We start from the raw sequence: 27,059 nt of genomic DNA, 5'->3' as shown, positions 1-27,059 counted from the left end.
ATGTAATGTGTTGTGCATTATATAAGATGCTGCAGAAATAAATAGCTTCGTTTACTGCGCCGCAAGCAAACGCCACTAGTCTAAAGATCGAAGTAAATCTAAAGCCTGTACTTTCCATCATTCCCATGTAGGTTGAGGCAACGCTCAGGAGAGCTCCTGCAGACATTAGCGCCGCATTTCCCGCTAGGATATTTATTTACGAAGTCTATGGTCCCGCAAGCTCTCGCCTGCGTTATAACTGCGCCTCGGTATAAGGCCAAACCAAAACGCGCCAAGCGTCTCAATGCGCTCGCTTGCCCTCGAGGAGTTCATAACTAGAAGGATCGCTCAGTAGCGTTCAATCGGTCAATATTGCTTTCGCATTCGCTATACACGAGGTCAACTTTCTGTGGCAATGAAGGGAACGCTACGGAGGCAAAGCGCGCACAAGTGAGAGCGCTTCTGAAAAGATTCCCGTATGTTCTTGCACGTTAGCTTAAGCTTGGGAAGAAAAAACATAAACACCGTATTAGCAGCAGTTAAATAAGATAAAACACACCAATGAATGTAAAGGCTTACTTATTTTGCGGCTTTTCCCTTCCTCGTCTCGGCAAACGCGAAACCGTCGCATTTGAAGCTGCGTCGATTCAGCGTCTGTTCCGAGCTACGGAAGCACTATCAAACGCTGGCGGACTACTTGGCGCCGCAACACGTGCAGCAGCCACGCGCCCGTAGCTTTCATATCATTGCCAGAGAATAATGTCCTCGAGTCTACTCGTAAGAAGTGCTTAGGTGTCCTCGGATTTTTTCATTTCAACCTGAGTTGACAAGGGGTACAATACCGGAATGAAAGTAAATGTCAGCTTGGAGGCCCATTCCATGCAGACACTGAGTGAAATAGCGAGGACCGTCTTCGCACTAGGACATGTTCTAAGTAGATGACGAGCATTCGCGGCAGACGAAGAAGAGGTGCACTGGGAATAGTTTTAATATATCGGCTGCTTCTTTTATTTTTACAGCGAAAGTTGTATATGACTAACCATGCGCAGTTTTTTCGGCATCCGACGACAGAAACAGACTTAGCGACTTCTTACAAACACACACACAATGGGTTTCATTGTTTGCTTTGAGTGTGATCCCGTACGGGTGTAGTGCAGCGGCGCAGATGTCAAAATGCGGAGCAGATTAGAACGCTCGCCGTGAAAAATAGCGTGACGTCAAGGTTATCGCAGTATATAAGCAGGAGAGGTATCGGCGGTAAAAAGAGCTGCGTTATCGATGAGGCGGACTCGTATAGTTCGTACACCCGAAGAACAACATGCGTACGAGGAGCACCGGAGGGAACAGCAACACGATTTTAAACGGCATCGGCGCGAAACGACCGCAGACGAAGAATGTTCCCGCGATGCTGAACGACTGGCAGCGAAAGTACTTTGCTTTTCGTTTGAGAGCTTTCTCGCCAGCTTTCGCTGCCATTCCATGTTCACAGAGTGGAATGGTTGTCATTTTTTATAGGACATCAAATGTTTAAAACTTTCCTGTGGTGGATAGCATAATTATAACCCTTGATCTAAATCACTCAATGAGCTAGGCGGCCATTACTAATAGGAGAAATCAAATTATCTGCAAAATTTACATATTTATGATAATTACTTTTTCTAATTAGTTACATTACAGCAAATGTTTATATGTGCGAAATTATAGCCAATGAGTTCGCTGGTGCATTCACTTGGAATGATTTGTCAGGACGGCACCAGTTCTGAGATATTTCTCTACAATGTGTCCGACGAAAGGCATTAGCTGTTCGTCGCCATGCACTAAACTCACTTGGAAGTAAGCACTTGCCTGTGTTTATTTTCGTCTCGTCTTCGTTCGCACTTTAAACTTATCAGATTAATATGAAAGTACGTTGATTAATTACAAGGAGTAAACATATGCTTCCCACCTAACCCTTACGCTTAGAAATACGAATGCTTTATTTTTTTTCCGATGGGCGGCAAACACCTCAGCAATGTATAATGTATCCGTTTAATGGAGCACAGCGTGGAGAAGTTTCGGTGACTGGACAAGCCAGAGCCAAGGATCTAGCTATGACACCTTACGAGGGCTGTTTATTCCAGAGTTGCCACGTTTCAGGTACACCAAACCGGTTTCCTTCGTCCTTCTATGCGTTCATTTGCACGCTTCTTATAATGAACTTATTATGTAGCGATGTGCATATTAAAAAAAAAAAAGTTAATGCCAGCTTGCCGCCCGTGGCCAAGTCTGTATCTCTAGGACATCCCGCTTGAAAAAGGAAAGAAAGAAAGAGAACACAAGTACAAGCTGCTGTAGCATTTGTAGGAACGAACAAGTACCGACCAGAGCAGTAGATTTGCCCCTTTCTGCGAACACTGTCTCGAATACGATACTTTTTGTGATACAATCAAGCACCGTGATAATAAATCGCCATTGGCATGAATATTTAAAAGACCCTTGGCCCGCTATCAACACTTATTAGGTTCTTTTCTTTTTCTGCCGGACAACCGGTAATAGGTGAGCGACGCGTCGGACCACATTCTACAAAACTACGTACGATTACAAGCTCCAGAACGTATGCCATGCACTCGTGACGAGTGCATGGCCCTTGTGTCACCGTTAGCGTGGCCGCACCCACCGTGCCGGCTCTGGGACCGAGTGGAAGCATTGTGGCAACAGTTGCCGTATTTCCCTTTGTCTACGAGAGGACCACCCGCACAAATGCGGCCACCTTCCTCCTCGCGTTGCAGCGCAATTACGTCACGCTACTGCAGATCCTTGCTTCAAATGCCCGCGCCGCCATCGCTGGGCACACAAAACCAGTGTTCGGTTACAAAGCTGGGTCCCTCAGCGGCCGACGCAGAACCGGTCGGCTTATACTCTCGTACCATGCGCTCCAATTAGGCAGAGCCTGGATAGAGACGGTGTCCCAGAGACCGTCGAAGAAGCCGACGGCACGAAGCAGGGAGGTCATCGGGTGTCTGGCCGGAATATTCGGCCCTTCGTCCCTCCACAGAGTTGCGCGCACTGCTGTGGAAGTCGAAGCCAATTTATCCGAGAGTGAAGTCACCAGACGCGCGTCAATAAACCGTGGCCACATGAGGGTTTTCTTCAAGTCGCTACATAGTGTTTTCTGCCTTGCGCATCCATTACGGCGGCTTTTTTTACCGAATTCCACAATGCCAATTCAGAGCGCGCCGGTTAAGTAGACCTTGCAAGGCTTCAAGTGCGAGTGACTATAAACTCCATAGAGCGTGCGCAGGCGTCCAAAGTATTCGCTAGCAAGATGTTTTGTATGCATGCACGTAACTAAGTGGCGCCGAGCGCCGGCAGTGAGCGTAGCAGTGTGTCTGGCTGCAGATACCTGCATACACATAGCAGCAGGGGAATACGGTTCAGCACGGAGGTCGCAACGGCGCCCTTGCACCTCGCCCCTTAAGCCGCACGGCGACAGCGAGAGAAGAGGGGAGGCGCTGCCGCGAAGCGGGGTTTTGCGAATCGTAGAAATTTCTCGCGAATCCTGCAGCGCCGGCCAGTGTGCGGGCTTAATTACCGCGCTCGACTAACAATGGAACCACGCGAGGCTTAATCCGCCCTGATGCATCGAACCCTCCTTTCCCCCGACGTCTCGACTATACCCTCCGTGACGTCCAAGCCGCGCGCTGCCTCGGACGAGCTCCGACCGGAGAAGCCTGGCCGGTGGGGGCCAAACAGCGTTCGGGTACGCGTTCGGCCGCTGGTGTTTCCGGAGGCGTGGATTTATTAATTAGCTCCAAGCGGGATGAACGACGAAGCCTCGTCCCCCGTCTGTCCGATGAGCGCGCTCTGTATAGTCCATTCTATAGACACGGACCTATCCCTAATGAAAAATATTATACAGCTGCTCATAATGTGTACAGAAGAGCCTCCCTTTGAATTATTCCCAATCTATTGGCGATTATTGCAAGCTATCGTAGTCGACAAAATGACTGTAAGCAGTGTATGAGCATTGGACTACATTTTCATAAGCATATTGAAAATCTTGAAAAAGAAAATGACACAATTTCTCTGGAGTTCTCCGAGTGTCTTCAGTTTTCCGGCTGAATGAGCTGCATCCCTGGCTACGGCTGCTGGTGCCTTCTAGACTTTCCTGCGTGAAGCAACATTGTTGCACCATGTATCTTTGGGAATGGCGTTAACTATCACTTGTCTACTCCTACTGTATTGGAATACACGATAATCCGGCGTGCTACCACTGTGAGTACGGAGGAACCATTGAGCACCTGTCGTGTATCCGTCCGTGCTACGACGTCCTGCGCCTCTCTCTACGGACAAGTTAAAACGGGCTGGTCTCGAGACCATTCTCTTGAGTCAAAAATACTCGAATCGTAGCCCCATGCATCGCTGGCTCAAAAAAGTGCTATACGGGCACAAACGCAGTTTTCGGAGTGCATCCGCTTGAGTGACACAGTTTATATTCCGCCTGTGCACCCGTCTGCTCGCATGCAGTGTTCACTTCATCCCTCTTTCTCTTTTTGTGTTCCCCTTTCCCTTGCCCCCTGTGTAGGGTACCAAAGCGGACGCTCGTTTGCATTACCTCCATGCTTTCCCGCTCCATGCTGTCTCTACCTTTCTAGGAAACCCCATAAAGAAATGCGCGTACAACGTTACACTCTCGTGGAAATTCTGCCGCCGTGTTCGTACATCACGTGCTGCCAAAACACGAAGGAGGAACTTAAACTCCACGGAGGGCCTTAATCCGCTTTAATATAAGCTAAAACTCATCTCAAACGTTCATCACCGTGCTGGTTTAGGCAACAGCTTAACCTTGGTCCACACGCTGCCTTTTATAGTGAGGTCTCACGGCGGCTTTGTCCGCGAGCTTCCTACGACGTCCGCATGACCCTTAAAGGGGCCCTGAACCACTTTTTATCGAAGTCGAGAAATGCATTTGAAGTTAAAGTAGACTATTTCAGAAATACTTTCCCGCATGCAAAAGGCACTTCAATGCGTTCAGCAGAAGCGGAGTTAGTGGCAATCAAACACCCGCTTCGCAGTGCCTGCGCTCCTTCTTCAATGGCCTTGCAGTGCGAAGGCTACGGCAAGAGTGTACTAAACAATGGTCGAGTGGACCGAACGGCGCTGTCCCGCTGAGGCACCGCGTGTGGAAATATGCTAGGGCGGCGCGAGCGAATTGGATTGGGGCGGAGACGCGCTTCGCGGCAGGTTCAACGTATTTTCGCTGCGGGCGCTGAGACCGATTGCGCGCGTACGGTCTCGTAATGGTGCCTTATTTACACTGCAAATTTATATGGACATTTTTTTGCAACGTATACATATCTGAGGCATGGCTTATACAACACGACGTCTTTACTGTCGTTGTCAAGTGCGTCGTCTGCTAGCGAGCGCGCGTTCGTTGAGCGGACGCGTCCGGGACGCCAATGCGGGACGCCGGAATTCGATGCCAAAATGAATTTGGTGAATTCGGAATCAAATTCCGAACCACGCATACCTAACCACTACTCTGTCGTCAAAGTTGCTCACACCTTGTCTTTCATTTTTTGCAAACTATTCCTCAGAATTTTGAGAACGGCAGCCCCCAAACAAATGTAACGGAAAAAGAACACCGACAGCGCATGTCCTTTATGTTAGCTCTTCTCGCAGTGGGATATTAAAAGTTCGAAACAATAACAGGAGATCGACCCACGCAAGGGGCCGTGTTTCTACAGAAAGCTCACATGCGTGCATAACGTTCGCTGCCAGCGTTTCCCGGTAAACGTTACGGTTACATAAGCTGCAGTTGCCGGGAAGCATGAGAAAGAAAAGCAAGGGGTCTTTGAACGCTATCGCGTTCCACAATTAAAGGCAAAGCCTTAGCGTCCTCCAAGTTTCCTCGTATAAAGTGTGTGCAGTCAAATTTGTTATAAATTTTTGATGTGCCCGTGACTCTTGCCGGCTGGTATCAATTGTAGTTTTAGCCAGGGCGACTGCGATTTTTAACATTGTTTTCTAAAAGTAACACGCAATTTCTGCCACAGAAGCCGCCTTTCTGCAACATGAAGCATTACGTAAGAAAATTTTATTGATATCCTGTCATTTTAGGCGCGCTTCTTGTTGGTGGAATTTTGATCAGGGACAATGATCAAAGAAAACAATATTATAGTGAAATAAACCAGGTTTATTAACTGCGTGGCGCGAAGAGATGCAGATGACCAATGCACTTCTAGGTAAATCTAAAGGCACATAGACATATATATCCACGACGTATATATGTAAGAGAAAAATTATCAAATATTCTAAACGCACTGATTGAAAAAGTGAGAAATTCGGACCGGAATAAGCGCGTTTCTTTTGAAGGCTGCATCAGCCCCAGGTGAACCAATCGACTTTCCGAGTAAAGGAATCAAGGCCATTGTTGGGCGTTAATATGAACAATAGTTTTAGGGAAAAGATTATGCCTATGTACTCAGACTGGATCGGAGAGATCGGGAAATCTTTACGAATGTAATCTCCGTGGTTTGTCTGGCGACCTCCTTCAACGAGCCAGCAGGCGAAATGAAGTAGGAACATATAGTCTAATCGAATGGTGTTTGCTATTCAGATCGTATTCGACTTGAGAACTCAATAATAAGATTATCGAATAGCCCTTTCCATTCGAATGTAACGCATAACAGCACTTTTGAAGTCTCGGAGATGAGGGGCCGATGCAAGTGAGGAGGGTTTGGGTGCGGGCTAGTTGGTATTCCATTGCAAACTTGACTACAACGCATACATACAGCTGAATTAACGCCCCTACTACTTTTTTTGTATTTATTTAATTAAAAAATTCTGGCATTTTACATCTGGTGATATGACTATGAAGAACCCCGTTCAGTTCTCATCACCTGGGTTTCCTTAACGTGCACCTAACCAGAAGTACACCAGTGTTTTTCCATGCCTTTCCGATCGAATTCCGCGACCAGGTTTGTACCCGTGAGCTTGAGTTTAGGAGCGCCAACGCCATATCCACTACGTAGCCACTAATTAGGCTACCGCGCAGCTTTTCTTTCTTTCTTTTTCGTTGTTGTTGTTGTTGTTAAGCATGCACTGGACAAACAAAATTCACGCGGTTTACGGGGCAAAGATTAACGTATTTAATGCCTACCTAAAACTGTTTTCAGCGGCCGAGGTCCGGGCGCAATAAAGGAACCCGTACCAATTGCTCCGCATTGTGCTACGCGAGGAAGATGGAAACATGGATGGAATGTTGCACTGCCGCTTCTTATGTTTTTTCTTCACCTTTAAGGATACTTCTCGCAACTCCGAGTACAAGGCGCCGGATGGGTCAGAAATGTTTTATTTGTTCGAAGCGGCAAGCAGAAGTTTGGTTACGTCTTTCCGTCTGCGCTTCGCAAGACGTACTGATGGAAAAGTATATGCGCAAACATACGCATGAGAGATACGCGCTGCTTGACGAACAAGAATAATATTTGTGCGCCAAAACGAACCGTACAAATAACACAGTAGAAAGAAAGCCGACACTGCAGCTGCAGTGCACGCGCAACCACCGAGCGTCATTAAAAAAACAAAAAAGAAAAACAAGAATGCAATAAAGAAGAGAAAGAAACGCGCCTATTTCTAAGGCATAAATACATGTCACATGCAATTACAAACACCGTTTGAGCGGTCCGAACGCATATACCGGCGCGCGAAGTTAGTACGAATGACACCTCCGAGAAGTACAGCCAGCAGTTTCGAACGGCGACCCCCGCGTCCGCGCTCGTGCCACTGATCCCGCGTTCGTCGTCGTCTTATTCCACAGCTGGCTCCGATGCCGCTCGTCGTGCCAGCGTCCCCATGCCGCCCCTCCCTCTGCGTAGGTGTTGACGGCACTGACTGTCAGTCGGTGATCTCGGTCTCCAATTCTTTGCCTCAATGTAGAGCGAAGTGAAAACACGCATCGAGCTGCGCTCAAATTTCGCATTTAGCGAGTATCGTAATCGTCAGACAGTGTCTCTTTTAAATACTAGCGCTCTACCTAATTACGCGCGATATTCGATATTTGAAGTAGGTTTCCATGGTGTCATTGGTTAACTAAACGAGGCTCCTTGTTCATCTGACGAGAAGAATGGGCGTGTTTTGGGCAGTGAGTCGGCGAAGTTAAACGTTTGCAGCTTATTTAGAACCTTTGCATTAAATTACGTATTCAAGCTCTCCCACCAAATTTAATGAAAATGAGGGCAACATTATAGTTAATTCGCATGCGGCACAGTTAAGAGGAAGCTTTATCTCGGGCCCAACTCCGACGTGGCCTATTCAAATAGATGTAAACCGCAAAAACGTTTTTCTGAGATAACCCCTGGACCGGTTTTAATGAAGTTTGTTGCATTTGAGAGAGAAAGTTAAATTATAGTGACTGTTGGAAGCGGAATTTCGATTTAGGTCCCGGATCTTGTGAAAAGAATTTTCAAAAATTCGGAAGTTCGAAAAAAATAGAAGAACGAAGTTTACAAATTCATAACTCTGCATCAAAAACAGATATCGCGGTTTTGTAAACGGCATCCATTAGACAATTGAAAGCGGACAAATCTGATATGTTATTTTATATTTTACGTGAATTTGTTACGTTGTTCACAAAGGTTCTGCAAAAGCTGTATTCCATATTACTAAATTCTTTTTTAGATTCATGTATAGTATATCAATTTTGTCCGCTTTAGATTTACTATTAGATGCAATTCAAAGAATTGTATTATCGTTTTTCGTTTTAGAGTTACAGACTTGTAAACTTGATAGTTTTTCTTTTTAAATTTGCGATATTTGTCAATCTTTAATAAAAAATTAAGGACCTAAATCAAAAATTCGAAACGAACAGTCACTAGATTTTAAGTTTTTCTTTTCAAAGCAAGAAACCTCGTCAAATTTGGTGCAGTGGTTGCCGAGAAAAACTAATTCTCCTTTTACATGTATTTAGATAGGAGCACCCGAGCTAAAGCTTCCCCTTAAGCACACACACGCACACGCAAACACGCATGCACACGCCACATGGAAAAAATAAAGATGGTCAAAAGATTTCACAATCGCTTAGAGTGAAATAGATGCACTACATACATACTACATACACAAGAAAAATACTAACAACTTGACATAAAGCTTTAAATATACAAAAATTACGCATAATGCATAATTTTAATGCACTTTATAAAGTCCTTGGGACATTAACTTGAGATGCGAAAAGAACAACACATCAAAGCACACAAAACGTCAGTGACACGACGAAGAGATCACGACGCTAGGCGAAGTAAAAATTGCGTCACTCAAATAGCATTATACGTAAGGAAATAGTGAGGTCCCAGCTAGACAATAATATCACTCAATGATTTTACAGCTTATCTTTGCTTTTGGGACAGAACAAAGGTCCTATCAATTTCTTTAGAGATAAGGAACGCATTGAAGAAGCGCGAAAAGGTACATCGACTAAGGTAACTGAAGTTTCCATTATCTTGGTCGGTGTATCCTTTCGCGCTTCTTCAATGTGTATTTTCCCGCCCAGACGGTTTGCTGTCAAACTTCGGACTTCAGATAAGAAACGCCTATCTGACACGTCAAGACAAACACTAATTTTCTCCCAGTGTTACTGAAATTGAGGTCATTCGATGACAATATATTCTACAGAAGCTTCCACGGTGCCACAATCTACGTAGTATGAAGATTTATATCAGCTTTGGTGTACAAAGATTGCCTTCTACTATGAGTTGATAAGCAGCGCTGTATGTATACGCACAAACCTTGTAGACAGGTATCGGGAAAGAACAATTGCTACATTACAGTCGCCTCATCTATAGTTTGGCTACATTGTAGCTACTCTTGAAGCCGATTCTAACGACATTATTTTTCTCGTTTACATCTCGCAACATTCATTTCAAGCAAACTGCGGCGAACGCGCTATTCCCAATTTTTCCATAACCGTTAGATTGCGCGGCGAATCTAGTTGGTCGATATTGGCACAACAGCACCAGGGCAGTGTGAGTGGGTAGGGGAAAGAGAAAATGGTGATGTGGGCGGAGGGGGGGGGCAAGGGGGAAGGGCTCAAATTCGCAAAGACACCGATCGAAGGCAATCTTTTCAGATCTAAGCTAATCTAAATCTTTCGGCTCGCTACTGCTTACACAACCAACGCGTCCAAACGTGCAGCAGTGGTGAGAGAGGGCGAGCAGGCGAACACGTCTGCCGGAAAGTTCGAGTCCCGGATCTCTTACGCTGCTCCGCCGCAGCGATTATGCTGGATCACTGGCTGCTACAGTGTGCAGCACGGCGTTAAGCACTTTCTGTGAAGTGCAGAAGATTTCGTCAGCTTCGGTTAGGCGCGCCTAACTTACACGTAAGCCTGCTCCTTTTCACTGAGGCTCGTGTTAGAATGATCCGAAACTCAGTTTGTTTCCCTTCTTTCCTTCTTCCTTTCTTTGTTTGTTTCTTTCTTTCTTTAATTTTTTTTCAAAGCTTGTACTTGTCTCTTTTCAGCTGTATGTTCGCACCACACTGCCATTTTTTTATCACTAACGCATTAAATGGCTCATGAGGAGGAAAATCCGGCGTTGGCGGAACAAAAATGATACGAACCCTCATCCTCTGGTGGGAGTCGAACCCACGACCGTTGGTGTTAACTAAGGCGAACTTAATTAAGATACAGTTAATTATGGCACTAGTCCGCGACCCTTCGTTGGAGCCGAATTCACAACATTTGGTGTTAATAAAGGTGAAATAAATTGATGCACATTAAATTAAGATATATTTAATTAAGTCATTCGAACCCACGACCTTTGGTGGAAGACGAACGGACGACCTTTTGTATTAATTAAGGCTAAGGTAATTAAGGCACAGTGAATTAAAGTAGGATTAATTATGGCACTCGAACCCTCGATATTTTGTGGAAGTCGAACCCACGACCTTGCATTGTTATAATGTCTAAGCACCGCTCGGTGGTCGCAAGGCTTTCGCCTTCGTCCACGTAGGGACATTTGTTGTTGTTGTTGTTGTTGGCTAAATGCCCCTTGACTTTCTCTTTTTTCTTTTCTTTTTTTTTTTGTGATCCTTAGGCGTACTTCAAGCCGCGGAAATAGAGCTGGGCGGGAGCTTGCCACTGACACAAAATGTCAGCGCCGCGATCTTTTTTTTCTAAGACAGCTCCAGGGTGCGGTGGTGGTGGTGGTGGCAGAAACATTTTATTCAAGAAGTTAATAAGAGAGTTGCTTGCTGTGCGCCTGAGTGGCAGCCCCTATTCCGGGACGCCATTGGAGATGGCCGCTGCCCGGGCGCGCGCCACCAAGGAACGTTGAGCTTCCAAGGTAGAGCAGCCGAGCAGGTACTCCTCCCAAGCCTCTCTAGTAGGGATGGGGAAAGGGGATGAAAAGGAAAGTGGAGTGGCGGGGCACGAAGCCACAACGTGAAAGGTAACGGCGAGGACCTGACAAGTCGGGCACGTGCCTGAGATTTCCGGCATGAAGTGCCGGGCGACCGCCGGACTAAAGAAAGTATTGGTCTGAAGGCAGCGTAGTAGTCGTTCGTCCGCTTTCGCCAAACCGCGTGTAGGGTTAGGGTAGAGTCGGCGCGAAGTGCGATAATAATACAGAATATCGCTGTAGCGTGTGAGGCACGAGTTACCAGGATCCGACACAGGACATGAAGGGGCAGCGGCCCGGAGGAAAGAAGCGTGGGCAGCGGCATTCGCCGCCTCGTTGCCGGGAAGACCTGTGTGGCCTGGGGTCCAGACTATTCTGATGGAGTGAGGGTTGAAGCGCCAGGAGGCGGCCCGAAGGAGACTAGCCGCCCGCGGGGCGATGGAACCCTGGATGTAACGAGCACAGGCTGAGCGCGAATCTGTCAAGATAGTGCGAGTGGTGGAGTGGGAGGCGGCCAAAGCGATGGCAACCTCCTCTGCATGAGTTACAGTGTCGGCTCTGAACGAGAGGCCATCGACGTGGTGACCCTCGGTGATCACAGCGGCCGTGAAGTGACCCGAGGGGGAAGGGCGCGACAAGTCTACGTAGAATACGCCGGGGCGTTCGGAGTGGCGCGCCTGGAGGGCTGCGGCACGCGCTTGCCTGCGACCGGAGTGTTGTTCGGGATTCATGTTGCGGTGGCTTCACCCATAGCTTCTGGCGCCAGAGTTCCGGTATCGGGGAGGGAGGGACCGGGTTAGAGATGGAGCTGAGGCCAAGTCTGTGTAGCAGGCGGCGCCCGCAAGGCGTCTGCGACAGACGAGTGAGTTGATTGACGCGATGGGCTTCCCGCAGCTCCGCGAAGGAGTTGTGCACCCCCAGGGCTGCAAAGCGGCGATTGGAAGTAGCGATGGGCAGGTCCAGCGCGCGTTTGTACACGGAACGGAGAAGAATATCCAGCTGGTGTTCGTGCTGACGACGCAGGCCAAGGTATGGTGAGGCGTAGAGGACCCGACTAGTCACAAACGCTTGGGCGAACTGGAGGGACTGGGTCCCTCGGAGGCCGCCACGCTTGGTAGAGACCCGCCGGATCATACGACTCACTTGTTCGCTGGTGCGTCGGAGAGCAGCTATGGTACCCTTAGGGTCCAGGGAGGACGAGAGGTGAACCCCGAGAATCCTAAGGTCCTGGACCGACGGGACAGGGCCGGACGGGAGAGTAATCTGGGGTGGCGGTAGGCAGGAGACTGATAGGAGTGCCGATTTGGATGGAGAACACTCTAGGCCGCAAGAAGCGGCGTAAGTGTCCACTAGAAGAGCCGCCTGTTGTAGGCGTTCCTCGATTTGAGTCGGAGAGCCGGTGTTGGTCCAAATTGTAATATCGTAAGCATAGAGTGCATGGTGTATCCCCTCGACCTTCTGCAGGAGGGAGGGGAGGTTCAGCATGGCCAAGTTGAAGAGTAGAGGTGACAAGACCGCTCCTTGAGGTGTACCCCGTGTGCCTAGTGGGTAAGGGCCGTGCTCGGTGGAATCGAGGCGGATGAAGACGGCGCGATTAGAAAGAAAAGCGCGGATGTAGTCGAAAGTCTTCTGTCCGCAGTCTGCGGTGGAAACATTAGCGAGAATGCTAGTGTGTTTGACATTGTCGAACGCGCCCCGAAGATCGAGAGCGAGAATGGCTTTGTCATTTTGGCGCATAGTATTCGGCTCTGTGACATCGTGGTGGAGCTGTAGCAAGACGTCCTGTGCCGACAGATGCGGGCGAAAGCCAAACATCGTGTCGGCAAAGGTCCCCCTAGCCTCCAGGTAGGCGGAAAGGCGGTCGCGGACCATAGTTTCCATGAGTTTGCCGGCGCAAGAGGTGAGAGAGATGGGTCTCAGGGCCTCAATGCTCACCGGCTTGCCTGGCTTGGGGATGAACGTGACCAGCGATGTGGTCCATTCTAATGGGAGTGGCGAGCCGTCCCATATCGAGTTAATAAGGTGGAGCAGCGACAAAAGAGCCTGGTCGGGGAGATTGGCTAGGAGCGACACTGTGATGCCATCCCGGCCGGGAGCCGTGCCCCGCCGCATTTTCGCCAGCGCCGCCCGCAAGTCGGGAAGCGTGTATGGAGCGTCGAGGTTGGAGTTGGGGGAACCAGAATATGTGTATTCCGGGCCCACGGGGTCGACCGTGCGACAAATGTATCGGTCGCAGAGATCCTTCGCGAGTTGATCCGTCGTGCCCTGATGGGCATGCAAGGCGCGACGGAGTTGACGCTGTGTTTCTCCACGGGTGGTGGAGGGGTCCAGAAGGCTCCGGAAGAGTCGCCACGTGCTCTTGGAGCTCATCTGGCCTGCTGCCTTCGTGCAGGTGTCGGTCCAATTTGAATCGGCAAGCTGCATATATCGGCAAGCTCGATACGGGAGCGGAGTTTGCGGTTCAGCTTGTTTCGCCGCCAACGGCGTATGAGGCCGCGGCGAGCATCCCAGAGATGGAGGAGGTGTGGGTCGATAGCAGGAGTCACGTTAGAGGTGGCAAGGGTCTGTGTGTGCACTCGTTGCGTATGAAGGGCATAGGATGCCCACGCCGCGTATTCGTCTGAATCAGGGATCGGGGGGAAGGGTTGAGATCTGAACTTGGTCCAGTCGGTAAGACGGGCCTGGCCCCAGTGTTGGCGCATTTTCTGTCGCGGTGTGAAGGCAATGCGTAGCAGAAAATGATCGCTACCGAGGGTTTCATCGAGATTCTCCCACGTAGCATCGCGGATGTTACGGGTGAGGGAGAGGTCCGGGCAAGTGTCACGTGACACCGAATTACCGCAACGTGCGGGATGTACGGGATCAGTGAGCAGCGCGAGACTAAGCGAGGAGATGAGCTCCTTAAGCTGTCGGCCTCGGGTCTTTTCGTAGTGGTAGCCCCAGTGAGGGCTGGGGGCATTAAAGTCGCCGACTATCACCAGGGGTTCACGGGCCGCCGTACGCAAGGCCTGATGGAAGAGTTACGCGAAGGAGACCCCCGATAGGTGAGGGGGGCAATACACGTTCAGAATATGAATCGAGGGTTGGCCCCTCCGCTAGGAAGCACTGAGACCATGCAGTAGTCATACGGGAGGTCCAGATCGAGATCGATATGAACCACCGTGTACATCTTATGCACGAGGAGGCAAGTGGTGGTGCCGCCTACGTAGGGGCAGTAGCCGGAAAGAGTTGGGGTTGAGCCAGATTCCTGGAGTGCCAAGACGGCCGGTTTAGAGTCAATTGATTGAAGAAATAGGGAAAGGTGTGAGCGCTTTCGCCTGTTCCCGAAACCTCTGGAGTTCCACTGTACGATATCGAAGCGGGACGGCAGATTTGAATTGGGTGTACGATTGGTAGCCATCATGAATGTCCTAGATTTTATATGTCATCCTCCATGCCCTGTTCGGAGCCTTGGGAGACAGGAAGGGGGATGGAAGCCGGGTTGCCCTGTGTCGAGGTGGTGGTGGCCACCTTGCGGCGCCGGGGAGCGGAACCGACACTACTTCGCGAGGTAGAGCGGGACCGTGATGTTTTGGATTTGAACTGAGTAATCGCCCAGGCCTGAATGGCCTGCACTACCTCAGCTACAATGTGTTGAACGGAAAAAGTGGAGATGTGGTGGAGGAGCAGATTGTCAAGGCGGGAGACGCGCTCCTCGAGGGGCAAAGTTGAATCAATCGGCAGAGGAGCCTTAGCTACGGTAGCCGGGGGAGTACTCGGTGTGGGCGCCGCCTGAGGGCTAGGCTTGAGGGGGGCGGCAAGCGGGGCCGTCTGGGTAGGGACGGCAGGGCCGGGCGCCTGCGAAGTGTGCTGTTGCAGGGATGCAACTTGCTTAGTCAGTAATGCAATTTGCCGCTGAAGGTCCGCGTTCTGCTTGCGAAGGGCCGCAAGCTCAGGGGAGGGAGGGGTAGTAGGTGGGGGAGAGAGAGGCTTGGGAGCAGCAATTCCTGCCCAACTACTCACCTGTGGTGGCGCTGTCGAGACATCGAGCGGCGGAAATTCTTGGGTTTCGGCCGGGCGCTGGGAGCCAGGCTGTTTCGGGTGGGCACCCTTCTTGTCGTGGAGTGGTGGTGACGTGAGCGCTCGAGGATGTGCTGAGGGCGACGTGGGCTTCCGGTATTTGCCCGTGCAACCTCTGGCCCCGGTTTCGTGAGCACCGTGACAGAGGAGGCACTTGGCTTGGCAATCGGGGTCGGTGAGGCCTTCGGGAGCGAGGGTCCCACATTGGGTACAGCGGTCTGGGTTGGGATGGGGGCACACAGACGGCCTTAGGCCTATGGTGCCGCACTGAGGACAGGCCGGGATTGTCTTTTTATATGGTCGAACGTACGTCGCCACGCAGTGGTGAAAGAGGAAGCGGGGGAGCTTCGTACCCTCGAAGGTAACCACGGCCGCGGTGGAGTCGCCGAGTTTACGGACCGCAAGGATGGTACCTTGGGGCCAGTGAAGTTCTAGCTTTATATTTTGAGGGGTCTCGGCAGGGTTGATGGTGATAACCCCCCTGGAAGTTTCCCCGGTAGGCTTGGCGTGACCTCGGACGGGTAGCAGCTGGTCCCCCACCGGCAGCTGGAAATCTCCGAGGAGTTGTTCAGCCTTGGGCAGCACGGTAGTGCTGCCGATGATTATGTTTTGGTCCCAGATCGGCCACACTTGCACTTGTATGGTGGTCGGGTCACCCAGGTAAGCTCGGATTGCGTCGCCCAGACGATCAGCCGAGGAAAAGGTTCGGAGCTCGCAGGGAATGCGAGGCTTTAGGACCACGATGTAGTCGTCTCGGGAGAGGCGAGGAGTTCGACGAGGACGCCACTTGCGTTGCTTCGCCAACGGCGAAGAAATAGAGGTGCGCGCGGCGTCTGTGGGACGCCGCGCATGTGTGCCTTGCGCAGCTGCGGAATGACTGTCAGCTGCGGCGTCTCGGTGCAAGGACGCGGGCTTGCATTTCGCTTGCTTGCGTTTCCAGATATTCACCATGTCTTCGAGGTATTCATTCTCCGATGGCATAAGTTGGTCGGCAGAGGAAGTCTCCATCGTAATCACTTGCAGTGAGGCAGGGTCGTAGCCCGTTACCGCAGTGGCTGCCGCCATCGTCGGGCTGAAAGCCGCGACGAGGGGCGCTAGGCGTAATGAGACAAAGCCTAGCGAGGCGGCGTGGTAGCCGGGAGTGAAAAGAGTCTCTAAAAGTGCCGAAAGTTGGCCCACCTGGACGAGAGTGGTATCCGGGCAAAGCACAGAACTTGGCGATCACGATAAAATCGGTTGTGAGGGGTATGACGGTCATAGTGCGCAAAAATACGGGAAAATCCGCGGAGCCAGAGCGAAGAACGTCCGACGCCGCCGAGCGCTCGCAGCGCCCCCGGGTGCGGTGGAGCATCTTTCATATTTATTTATTTATTATTTATTATTACCTCAAAGGCCCCAACGTGGGGTATTACATGAGGGATGGGTGGCCACTTCAGTGGAATATGGACTCAATGGCAGCCTTGAAATGATGTGGATTGGAGTGGTGCACGGCGTCGGCGGGAAGGTCATTCCAGTCCCGGGCAGTCTTCACAAAGAAAGAATGTAGGTGCGCAGTGGTCCGGGCAGGCGGAGGATACACAGATTTTTCATGACATAATCGGCAAGACTGACGGTGTGCTGGAATGATGGCTGAAGCACTAGGAGCAGAATGATAAAATTTGTGATAAAGACACAGTCTGAAGACATGACGTCTTATATCTAGATTGGAAATTCCTGCTTTTAATTTTAGCTGAGAGACACTAGTGTGGTAAGAATAATCAGAATAAATAAAGCGAGCTGCACGATTCTGAACTGCTTCTAGAGTGTTAGAAAGGGTGATTTGGTGTGGGTCCCAAACAGAGCATGCGTATTCTAGCTTAGGTCTGACAAAAGTTAGATAAGTTAGTATCTTTAAGGATGGTGGTACGAAGCGCAAGTTGCGGCGGAAGTAACCAAGTGTGCGATTGGCTTCGTTGGTGATGTTGGTAATATGAGAGGACCAAGAAAGGTTATTTGAAAGAGTAAGGCCAAGGTACTTGCATGACTCCACTGAGGATATTTCCGAGTTGCAAAAAACGTACTTAGGAGTATGGTGAAGCTTCCGTCGATGAAAAGATAGTTGTAAAGTCTTTTTAGTGTTCAGTGACATTAGCCACATTGGGTCGACTGATGGGAAGACTGACGGGAAGACTGACGGTCCGGAAGAAAGCTTCTCCGCATTGCTATCGTCATATAGACGCAAGAGCCCTGTCTTGCGGGCAAACTTCCCAGGAAACTTCTGATCGCGTTACTTCTGGCATGATGCTGTCTTGTGCCTGTTGCAGCATTTCTTGTGACATCATTTGCGACAAAATAACAGCTCACGTAGCTTGTTTTCTTGCACTGATAAGAAAAGCGCATGTGTCGATCAAAACTACTATACAGATGCTAGACTGTCATCAGTTCGCATCAGTAAATTTACCAACGAGTCTCTACGCCTGGCGCCACACCAGCAACGACGCCCTGATTCAATAAGTTAGACTGAAATGTTTCTTCATTGCAACGGTGACATCACCAGTTTCCAATCAATGTATTTAATGGAACTTCCTGCGCCTTTATAATGAAAAGTTCTGACTGCGCGAACTGGGAGGTCTATTCTAAAGAGCATTCAGACTACCATAAACGAAGAAACGTGTTTTGTTTTCACAACGTTTCGGGACGATTGTGATTTTATTTGCCAGTATTGAACCAGCTGCATTTCATGAAAGCGTCACAGGTATAACAAGCGCTGACAGTATCTTAGTGAGGTCAACACCAGAGTTCTTTAATACTATGAAAGTATCGAAGTACTTAGCTAACATTGACAAAGGCTAATTGGCTTTTAAAATGGTCTCATCACAGCAAGAAAGTTATAATTAATTAATTAATTAATTAAATACTTATACACTATTTAAATAAATAAATAAATAAAGTGGTGCCATCAAATGCGCGAATCTACGACGTTGGTCATTATTGCTTTTTTTTTTTAACCTTACCAGCCATGCACTGAAAGATAAAATACCTACATCGGGCAACACGTGTGTTCTGTCCATTTATCACACACCGCTGCTTGTACGATCCGCAAGGTGGCATAATACCGCGATGCCTGTAAACCATATCATGAATCTAGTGGCCGTAGTAATGCTAGCGCGCTAATCTTTTAAGCCATGTATGTAAGGCTTTGTAAGCTTCCTGTTACCACTTCTCCCGTCATATGTCAGCTCAACATACAGGCGGTAACAAATTAAAGCACTTGGAAACTCGCACTCCGCGAAGAGTTTCACCACTTTCTGAGTGGACCGACACCTACCGAATCGAAAAAAAGATAGAAATACTCCGTCGCGTCTTTAAACAGCTCTATAGCCCAGCTAGACGGAAAAACCTTTCTTGTTGGACAATACCTTCAGATTACATGTCTCGCATACCGAAACTGCATAACGACCACAGGAACGCTGCGGCGACTTTTGAAGGCTACCGGACTGAGCTGTGATCCAGTGCGTGTAATTCTCATTACGGCGGCGACTCCAGTGTAGATGAACTATTGAATTCCTCTCCTTCTCGTAAGCTTTTCCTCCCATTCCCCTTGCCCCAGCGCCTAGCAACCAACCGGGTTGATTTTTTAATTATTATGATTGAGAGGAAAATAAGTACAGTAGTTGCAGGTGACGGCTACGCCTTACTGGTTTAATAATATAGGATAAAGAAAATAAAAGATGCTTGCACTATGTAATACTTAAGTAAAACAGAAGAGTGCGCCATTGACAAAGAGGGAAAGGCAGGGATATTCACCAAGGATATGCGCTGCCCTGTTGGCTCGCCGACACTTAAGGAAGTCTGAAGGGGAAGATGATAAGACATAGATAAGAAAAATAATAATGAGGCAGTCAGTCTCAACATATTCGAACAGGAATGTTCGCTGACGCCGGAGGCGATCGTACAATATATGCGCCTATAGGAAGCGAAACAGGTAAAACAGACAAAAATGCATCCGACCGGAGGGTAATAGTCCCTTTCGAAATGTTGCGAGTTAAAACAAAGTCCGTGGATGTCTGAGGTACACAAGTTTGTTTCAGACGCACTAATAATACGCCTACAATTACAAGCCGTGCAGTGCTGTGGTGTCCATATTCGTCAATTAGGTCAGCGTCGTCAAAAAGGTGTTGAAGTGCTTTCATCGGTTTGTGATGCACAGGCTTGGTTAGCCTAACTGACTATCATTTATCGTTTTCTCTCTCTCGGGCCTTTATGATAGACATTAAGAGCGCCGCACACAGAATGTCCAAACGGCGCGGTCTCCAGCCCGTTCGCTATGCCTAGAGCCGTATTGTAAGACATAAACACCCTCCGATAGGAATGGCATGGCACGGAAAAACTTCGTGATATTAAGCTTAGCCAGTTTGACGTACAAATGAGAACAAGCCTAGACTGTGCAATTCAAATTACTCTAATGGGTGCCTGAACTAGCGAATATGCCAGTCCCAGAAAGAGAACCAGATACACCGCGGCACACTACACTAACGAAAATGATCAGCGCATAAAACATTAGGCTCACCAAATTCTTAGATGTGAATATTAAGACCGCCTTCCCATCAGGCGCGATAACATTGCAGACACACAAAGGGCATTGCACAAAAGAAGTGAAGCCCGCTGCGGAGGTAAAACGTTAAGGGAAGCCAAGTAAGCGCACATTTATATGTATTTTTTATTTTTTTAAGCTTGCCCGGACCGGACTTCATAGCACTGACTTCGATATTTTGTTCCCGTTAGCCTTGTTTGTTTTTCCAACCGTTTCTCTTTCTCTCTCTTTCGCCCTCTCTCTTTGTCGCTTTCAGCCCATATTTCAGGCTGCTCACCAGTTCACGAAACTTGTAAAACTTCGCTTCGAAAAGAGCCTTTTTCTTCCTGTTCCCTCGTGCCACTGCACTGGCATAGCAAGGCTTCCTCAAACAACACAAGTCGGCCGCTCGGCCGGGCCGGTCGGATCACGCGGAAGTTCCTACGGATTCTCGTGCCTTTTCACAGCAAGGGCCTCCTGTCAGCGATCGCCACTCGAAAGGGCTTCTTTTTCGCATTAGCCTGACCTCTGTCGAAAAGGTACACAGCCCCCCTTTCCAGCGCCCTTATGCCCTCGAACGACGTGCCTAAGGACTCTCAACTTGTGCGGGAAGAAAAATTTGGAGCGGGCAAACCTATAGTAAATGACAACCGTGCAACGTCGGCTGCAAAGCCGTAGGACCCACTGCTGAACTGTTGGCCGGCGCCTGTACAGGGATCAAAGGAGACGCGAAAAACTGTCACACAGGAGGAGGAGGAGGAGGAGGAGGAGGAGGAGGAGGAGGAGGAGGAGGAGGAACATGTTGCCCTGCAGCCAGCAACATCCTGCTCCTGTGACAGAAGTTCTGGCTGTTTTTCAAATCGTACGCGTGGGGCCCAGATGCCGACAATGGGCGAGATAGGTTGCGAACAGCAACGTTTTCGTAAGGTATGTCTTTTAAGATTCTCTGTTTTACTGTTATATAAAGAAACAAAAGATTTAGCTTTCATGACATCTGACAACAAAGTTCCGCTCATTCCTTAACCTCCTTTTACAGGGTATAAATGGACGTAAAATTGTAGAAAAATTAAAATATCAATAACCAAACAAGAACCAGGCGCTGTTTCTTTTTCTTTTTTTTTTTTTGGGGGGGGGGGGGATCTTTTTGCCGATCCGTGGTCCCTTATAAAGTGTCCGATATGCGAACCGTTTATTCTGTTGTTCTCGTTTGCACAGGCTATGTCATGCGCACGCTTCCAACAAAGCTCTATTTCTTATTACGTCTGCAGCTGCTTCAAGATCTCAAAGTATGCCCAGCGTCTTCAATAACTAGTAACCGGCGCTTCAGGCGGGCGGCGTTTTGTTGTTTCTATGAACAAGACACGGTTCTTCACTCCTCTCCACAAGTTCTGAGGACAGGTGGTTTTTCTTTTCTATCTCACTCTCTCTTTATTTTCTTTTGAGTCTCAGAATTTGAAACAGTAAGAGTGCAGGGATGGCTCCATCAACCTACACAGTTAACTAATTTGCAACATTGTTAGCGTAGCAGAATATTCATTGCAGTTCAGCCTACAAGTGCTATTAGGACACGCACACGCTAGGACATATATATATATATATATATATATGCGACTTGTGCTGCACCACAAGAGTTCCACGAAGCCCATGTTTAGTCAGGAAAGCGACGCTAGAGATAGCACAATTTCATACTGGTGCACTGTAAATTCACGAGATCCTACGACAGCTTGTGTATTATAGCACCAAGGACTAATACACTTCGACGAAGCTTATTATTGACAATTTTGTGTTTTGTACACATCTTGTAAGTAAAAATAACTCCACGTCTTGTCTCCTTTTTTTACTGTATAGTAACAGCGTTGGTAACAGTTCCCAGCTACAAGTCTGCGAAAGGCTACGTTGATAATCAATCTCAGGTACAAGATCTTAAAAATAAAAGAATGTATTGGGGAAAAACTTGAGCTGCTCTTTTCGTGATATAATGTACTGTGTACACGATGTTGGGCGAATTATATGTTTGTCGCCCTCCCACAACAGCCTGGTTAGGCTTACAGTATCCCAGCCGTGGCGTAGTAGTGGCTTTGGCGTGGCGCGCTGCTAATCCCGAGGTCGTGGGATGGAATCCCGGAGTCGGAGGCCGCACTTCAATGGGGGCTGAATGCAAGAACGCCCATGTGCAGTGCATTGGTTGCGCGTTAACGATCCCCAGAACGCCAAAAATTAATCCGGAGTCCCCCGCTATGGCCTGCTCTACAAGCAGATGGTGGTACTTGCGCGTAAAACCCAGATATATTTTTACAGTAAAGAAAATACAAACAAATAAAGATAACAAATAAATAAATGTTCGTTTTTCTCTTATAGAATGCGGTAGCATGCCTATGCATGCCTAAGTTTAGTTGTGCCAGATGAAATTCAGCACTGATGGTTGAAAACTCCGAACGCACCTTGCTGTCGCTGTTGAACCCTAAATGTATCTTACACTACAACACTCTTTTTACCGCATGTGGAAAGTCCAGTCTGCTGAGCTTCTAAACACAATTAAGGTCCAATGAGTTCGTCCACTGGGACTGACACAATCTCTGAATAGCTCCAAGACACAGGTGCTGATTTCAAAATAGTTATACGCTTGCTTCGACTTTTCTCATCCTCAGAAAACTGCGCTGTTAATACAGCCAGAATGTAAGCAAAATTGATCATCGGGATACCATGCACCTATAACGTCCGTCGACAGCGCACCAGTATAAGAACAGTTTACAGTAAGTTATGTAAAGTTCATTAGATATTATCATGGCCTTTTGAGTGATAAACAAATATGCTGGACGTACTATCCACGTGCTTAAAAATATATTTGCCTTTTGATTCCGCGCACGGCAAGGTCGCAGATCGAGCAGTGACTTCCGTGTTCCCCGAATCAGTGCTAGTAAACGCGTGTGTTCATTTGGCGCATGCTAGTTTTGGCAACGAGACTGCGCACATTTAATCAGCTTATTTCCTTTGATGATTGGGTCCGACACCCTCCTTCAGAAACCAAAGTGTAAAAAAGAAACTTGAGTCTATACTCACAGCAAAAGAGGTTCGAAGGTATGCCCTATGTGTGAAAAAGTATTGCACAACTTGAAAAAAAAGACGAAGCATTACAAAAGAACAGCGTGAATAAAACTTCTTTAGAATGCTCGATCGCCAACTTCGGTCGCCACTTTCACGAAAGAGAGCGCAGGCCAACGTTTAAATAAGAAAACACGCAGCCATGCTGCATGCATAGCCCATGAACAGGCCTGAAAATCAGAAGCTGATTCTCGCGCAGTCCGTAGCTGGCCACTAGATTGCTTTATAGTCAAGTGTGATTCATGCAATCTACTGTTTTATGAGTACACGTAAGCGCTCTGAGCTATGCATGCGTATTTCAGGACCGCCCTTGAAGACCTCATTTTTCTTGTTAATTTTTTTACGACCACGTGCTCCGATGCGACATTGCTCAGTAGTCAGCGAAAATCCGAGGAAACATCAATAGATGTGCGTCAGGTGATTCTCAACAGTTGTAACGTTTTCCATACCATCAAAACGTTTTCCATAGTATGTGAAGTCATACCATGATATTCCAGATGCATCATCATCATCATCTTTTATGTCCACTGCAGGACGAAGGCCTCTCTCCCTGCGATCTCCGATTACACCTGTCCTGCGCCAACCGATTCCAACTGGCGCCCGCGAATTTCCTAATGTCATCGCTCCACTTAGTCTTCTGCCGTCCTCTACTGCGTTTCCCTCCTCTTGGTACCCATTCTGTAATCCTAATGGCCCAATGGTTATCTAACCTGCGCATTACGTGACCTGCCCAGCTCCAATTTTTTTTTCTCTTAATGTCAATTTGAATATGCTCTCTGATGCAAACCGCTCTCTTTCTGTCTCTTAACGTTATGCCTAGCATTCTTCGTTCCATCACTCTTTGCGCTGTGTTTAACTTGGTCTCAAGCTTCTTGGTCAATCTTGCAGTCACTGCCCCATATGTCAGCACCGGTAAAATGGACTGACTATACACCTTCCTTTTCAATGATAATGGCAAGCCTCCAGTCAGGAGCGGACAATGTCTGCCGTATGCGATCCAACCCATTTTTATTATTCTATGAATTTCCTTCTCATGATCAGGGTTCCCTCTAGACAGACTCTAGACTTTACAAACATTACAACACTGCATGATGAGGGCAGCAGGTATCGATGCGCGCAAAGAACAGCTTTGTCTACGGACAAGAGCTACTCCGTCGTTGGCGACCCATAGATGCGCTAAACGTACAGCTTACCGTCGTAGCAGAATTCGTCCTCTTCGCATAGTGTCTCAACGAAGGAGCAACCTGCGAATGAAAAATAAAAGAAAGCACTTCAGATATATGGCCATCAGAACATTTCAAGTTGCCTTAATACGAAACGCACACTGCCATCAAGCACAAATTTACACTTTTTTCTTCCTCCAAACAACTATGAAGCAACGTTTGTTCATAAAAATATGAGATCACCTTTTTTTTTGGGGGGGGGGGAGGGGGGAGGGGGGGGGAGGGAGGCGCATAGTATTTGTCAACAGATCCAACTTTTAGATGTCCTGTTCCGTTCAGCTGGATCAGGCTCTTGCGAGGCAGCTTCCTTGTTTCTGTGTTATTCTGACATGCTGTAGTGTTATTGTGTGTGCAGTCACACAAGGCACGCTCTTTCCCCACTACATTCTATTAACAAGCGTGTGTAATAAGTATGAGTAAATGCAGCCGGTGGCTCTCTGGCGTTCTGATGGTGGGCACGCAGTCGAGGGTTCCATTCCCGGCCACGGCAGCTGCATTGTGATGCGGGTGCAAAGCAACAACGCTCGTTTGGTGCTCGTGAAGAAGTCCCCAAGTAGGGGTATAAATTAATACAGAGCCGTCCACTAAGGCGTCCCTCATAAGGCACAGCGCAGTTTCGAGAGACTAATCCCCTTTGGTATACTTGTATAAGGTCTTTTTTTTTTTCTTGCGTTCAGTACATCTAATAATTAGATTGCGTGTAACAAAATTAAAGTTACCGCGCGCGCACAGATAAGGTGGCGCCCGTGCCACAGAACTGCATGGCCCTTTTTTCACCGAAGCCGTTATGCGCTTGTCCTTGAGAGATGTACGCGTATGACGTGCTGATTCTGTATTACTTTGACACAACCTCAGACAAACACAGCAAAGCCGGTGGCGACGCATCTTTTTAGGTAGTAATGAACGCACTTTTCACAATGCGAAGTTGCACTGCATTGCTGGCGTGGGGTTTTTTCAGTGCTGTAATCTTCACGAATCCGCCTTTTCCCTTATCACTATCGGGAGCTGAATATTCCACAGCTGTATTCGACATTTTAAGATCCAATATAGCATTATAAATGTGGTATAGCTATGTTCACGTCTTGGTTAATGGTACGAGCAGAAAGACCACTAGCCTTTGTCAGCTCGAATGCTTTTATGTACCATGGTAACAGCGTAACTGTAGTGGTAGTCCAATGTCTCGTGACTGCAAATACGATATTTCGTGGCTTACGCAAAAATCCGACCTCTCAGTTACTCCTTAGAGCACTTTTAAACTGTCGCGATCGAAGAAGCATTCCTGAGCCAGAATGCGTTTTCGACTCTGGCGCTATTGGGCCAGTGAGTTTAATAACAGCGTGTTGAAATACCCTTCATACGACCACACGTAGCGGAGTTCCCCTGAATCAAGTGAACGATGGGTGCTTCCGATGGCATTTCATATTCATTTTTACTTCATTTCCCACTTTGTTCGCTTAACTTCTTTCTCCACACTCGGCTGCTTCTGTGGCCGACTTCCTCAGTACTTGCCTCATACCCTTTCTGGGACATTGGAGTTCGTATACCCAGTTGAACATACCAAGTGACTAAAGTTGTCTATTTCGCTGTATACCTAGTCCCACATACACAGTTGCACATATCGATAGCTATGGTGTTCCGTGACGTTCGGGCACATATGCTCAGTGGTGCATCCCCAATTGCGTATTCACACAGTGAGCAAAGTTATCTATTCGGGAACATATTGTCACGCGCTAAGGCTAGAGTAAGCAGCAGTATCAGCAGCCAGACACAAATGTCAGACACAAAAAGGACGGTTCTCCAGCTGGCGCGAGATCTTTGACTTCGTCGTCTTCAATCGCCGTTCTTGCTGGGCACGCAACGCTGGCTCAAAACACCAGGTGGCATTATTCCCCCTCCCAATTGAGCATCGACTCGATGCTCAAACACAAAACGTAGACGGGAACTACACAAATTAGGTAAGACAAAAAAAAAAGAAAGGAAACGCGCTAGCACACATACGGAAATGCACACGGAAAAATGTGTTCTGTGGTCGGGAACAAAAAAAAAAAAAACGCTTCGCAGTTCTTTGGAGGGCGACGCGACGACAGCAAAATAAAAAAATAGGTTGTTTCACTAGTACACTTCACCGTGTAAAATACGGCTTCAGGCGGACGACATGTACAGTCTCTGTGCGTGGTAAACGGCGCTTGGGCGATGGCAGGTCTCCGTCTGGAATCACGTCATAGTTCGCGTCGCTTACACGCCTTAGTACTGTGTATGGTCCGAAGTACTTGCTCAGGAGTTTCTCGCTGAGACCTCGCCGTCTAATGGGTGTCCAAACCCAAGCTTGGTCACCAGGCTCATAGGTAACTTGTCGATGGTGGAGATTGTACTTTATTGCATCTGTACACTGCTGCTGTCTTATGTGCACAGGGGCCAGTTGACGCGCTTCCTCGGCGCGCTGAATGTACTCCTCGACGTCAGGAGCTAACTGGTCGAGCTGGTCGGTATCTTCATATGGAATCATGGCGCCTAGCATAATTTGGACATCTCGACCATAAACGAGGCGGAATGGTGCGAAGTGTGTAGTTTCCTGCGTGGCAGTGTTATACGCAAACTTTACGTACGGTAGGATTTCGTCCCACGTTTTGTGCTGCACATCCACGTACATAGCGATCATGTCTGCCAGTATTTTGTTTAGTCTTTCTGTCAAGCCGTTAGTCTGAGGGTGGTAGGCAGTGGCCTTTCGATGACTCGTGTAACTCAGCTTGAAGATGTCGTCCAGAATCTTCG

The 27,059-nt window shown here is 48.2% G+C and overlaps 1 protein-coding gene across 1 annotated transcript in view; it reads right to left on the bottom strand.

Annotated features, from left to right (window-relative positions):
- Positions 1 to 27,059, bottom strand: part of IA-2 (tyrosine phosphatase IA-2) — a 687,617-nt gene that overhangs the window by 517,473 nt on the left and 143,085 nt on the right. Inside the window, exon 2 of the mRNA XM_050187564.3 lies at positions 24,258 to 24,308. Coding sequence (XP_050043521.2) covers positions 24,258 to 24,308 — 51 coding nt within the window. The remainder of the gene's footprint in view (positions 1 to 24,257; positions 24,309 to 27,059) is intronic.

This window comes from Dermacentor andersoni, chromosome 2 (genome assembly GCF_023375885.2).
Source record: "Dermacentor andersoni chromosome 2, qqDerAnde1_hic_scaffold, whole genome shotgun sequence".
NCBI classification, from domain to species: Eukaryota; Metazoa; Arthropoda; class Arachnida; order Ixodida; family Ixodidae; genus Dermacentor; species Dermacentor andersoni.
The sequence above is the reverse complement of the archived record's forward strand: the minus strand, read 5'-3'. Positions and strand labels throughout refer to the sequence as shown.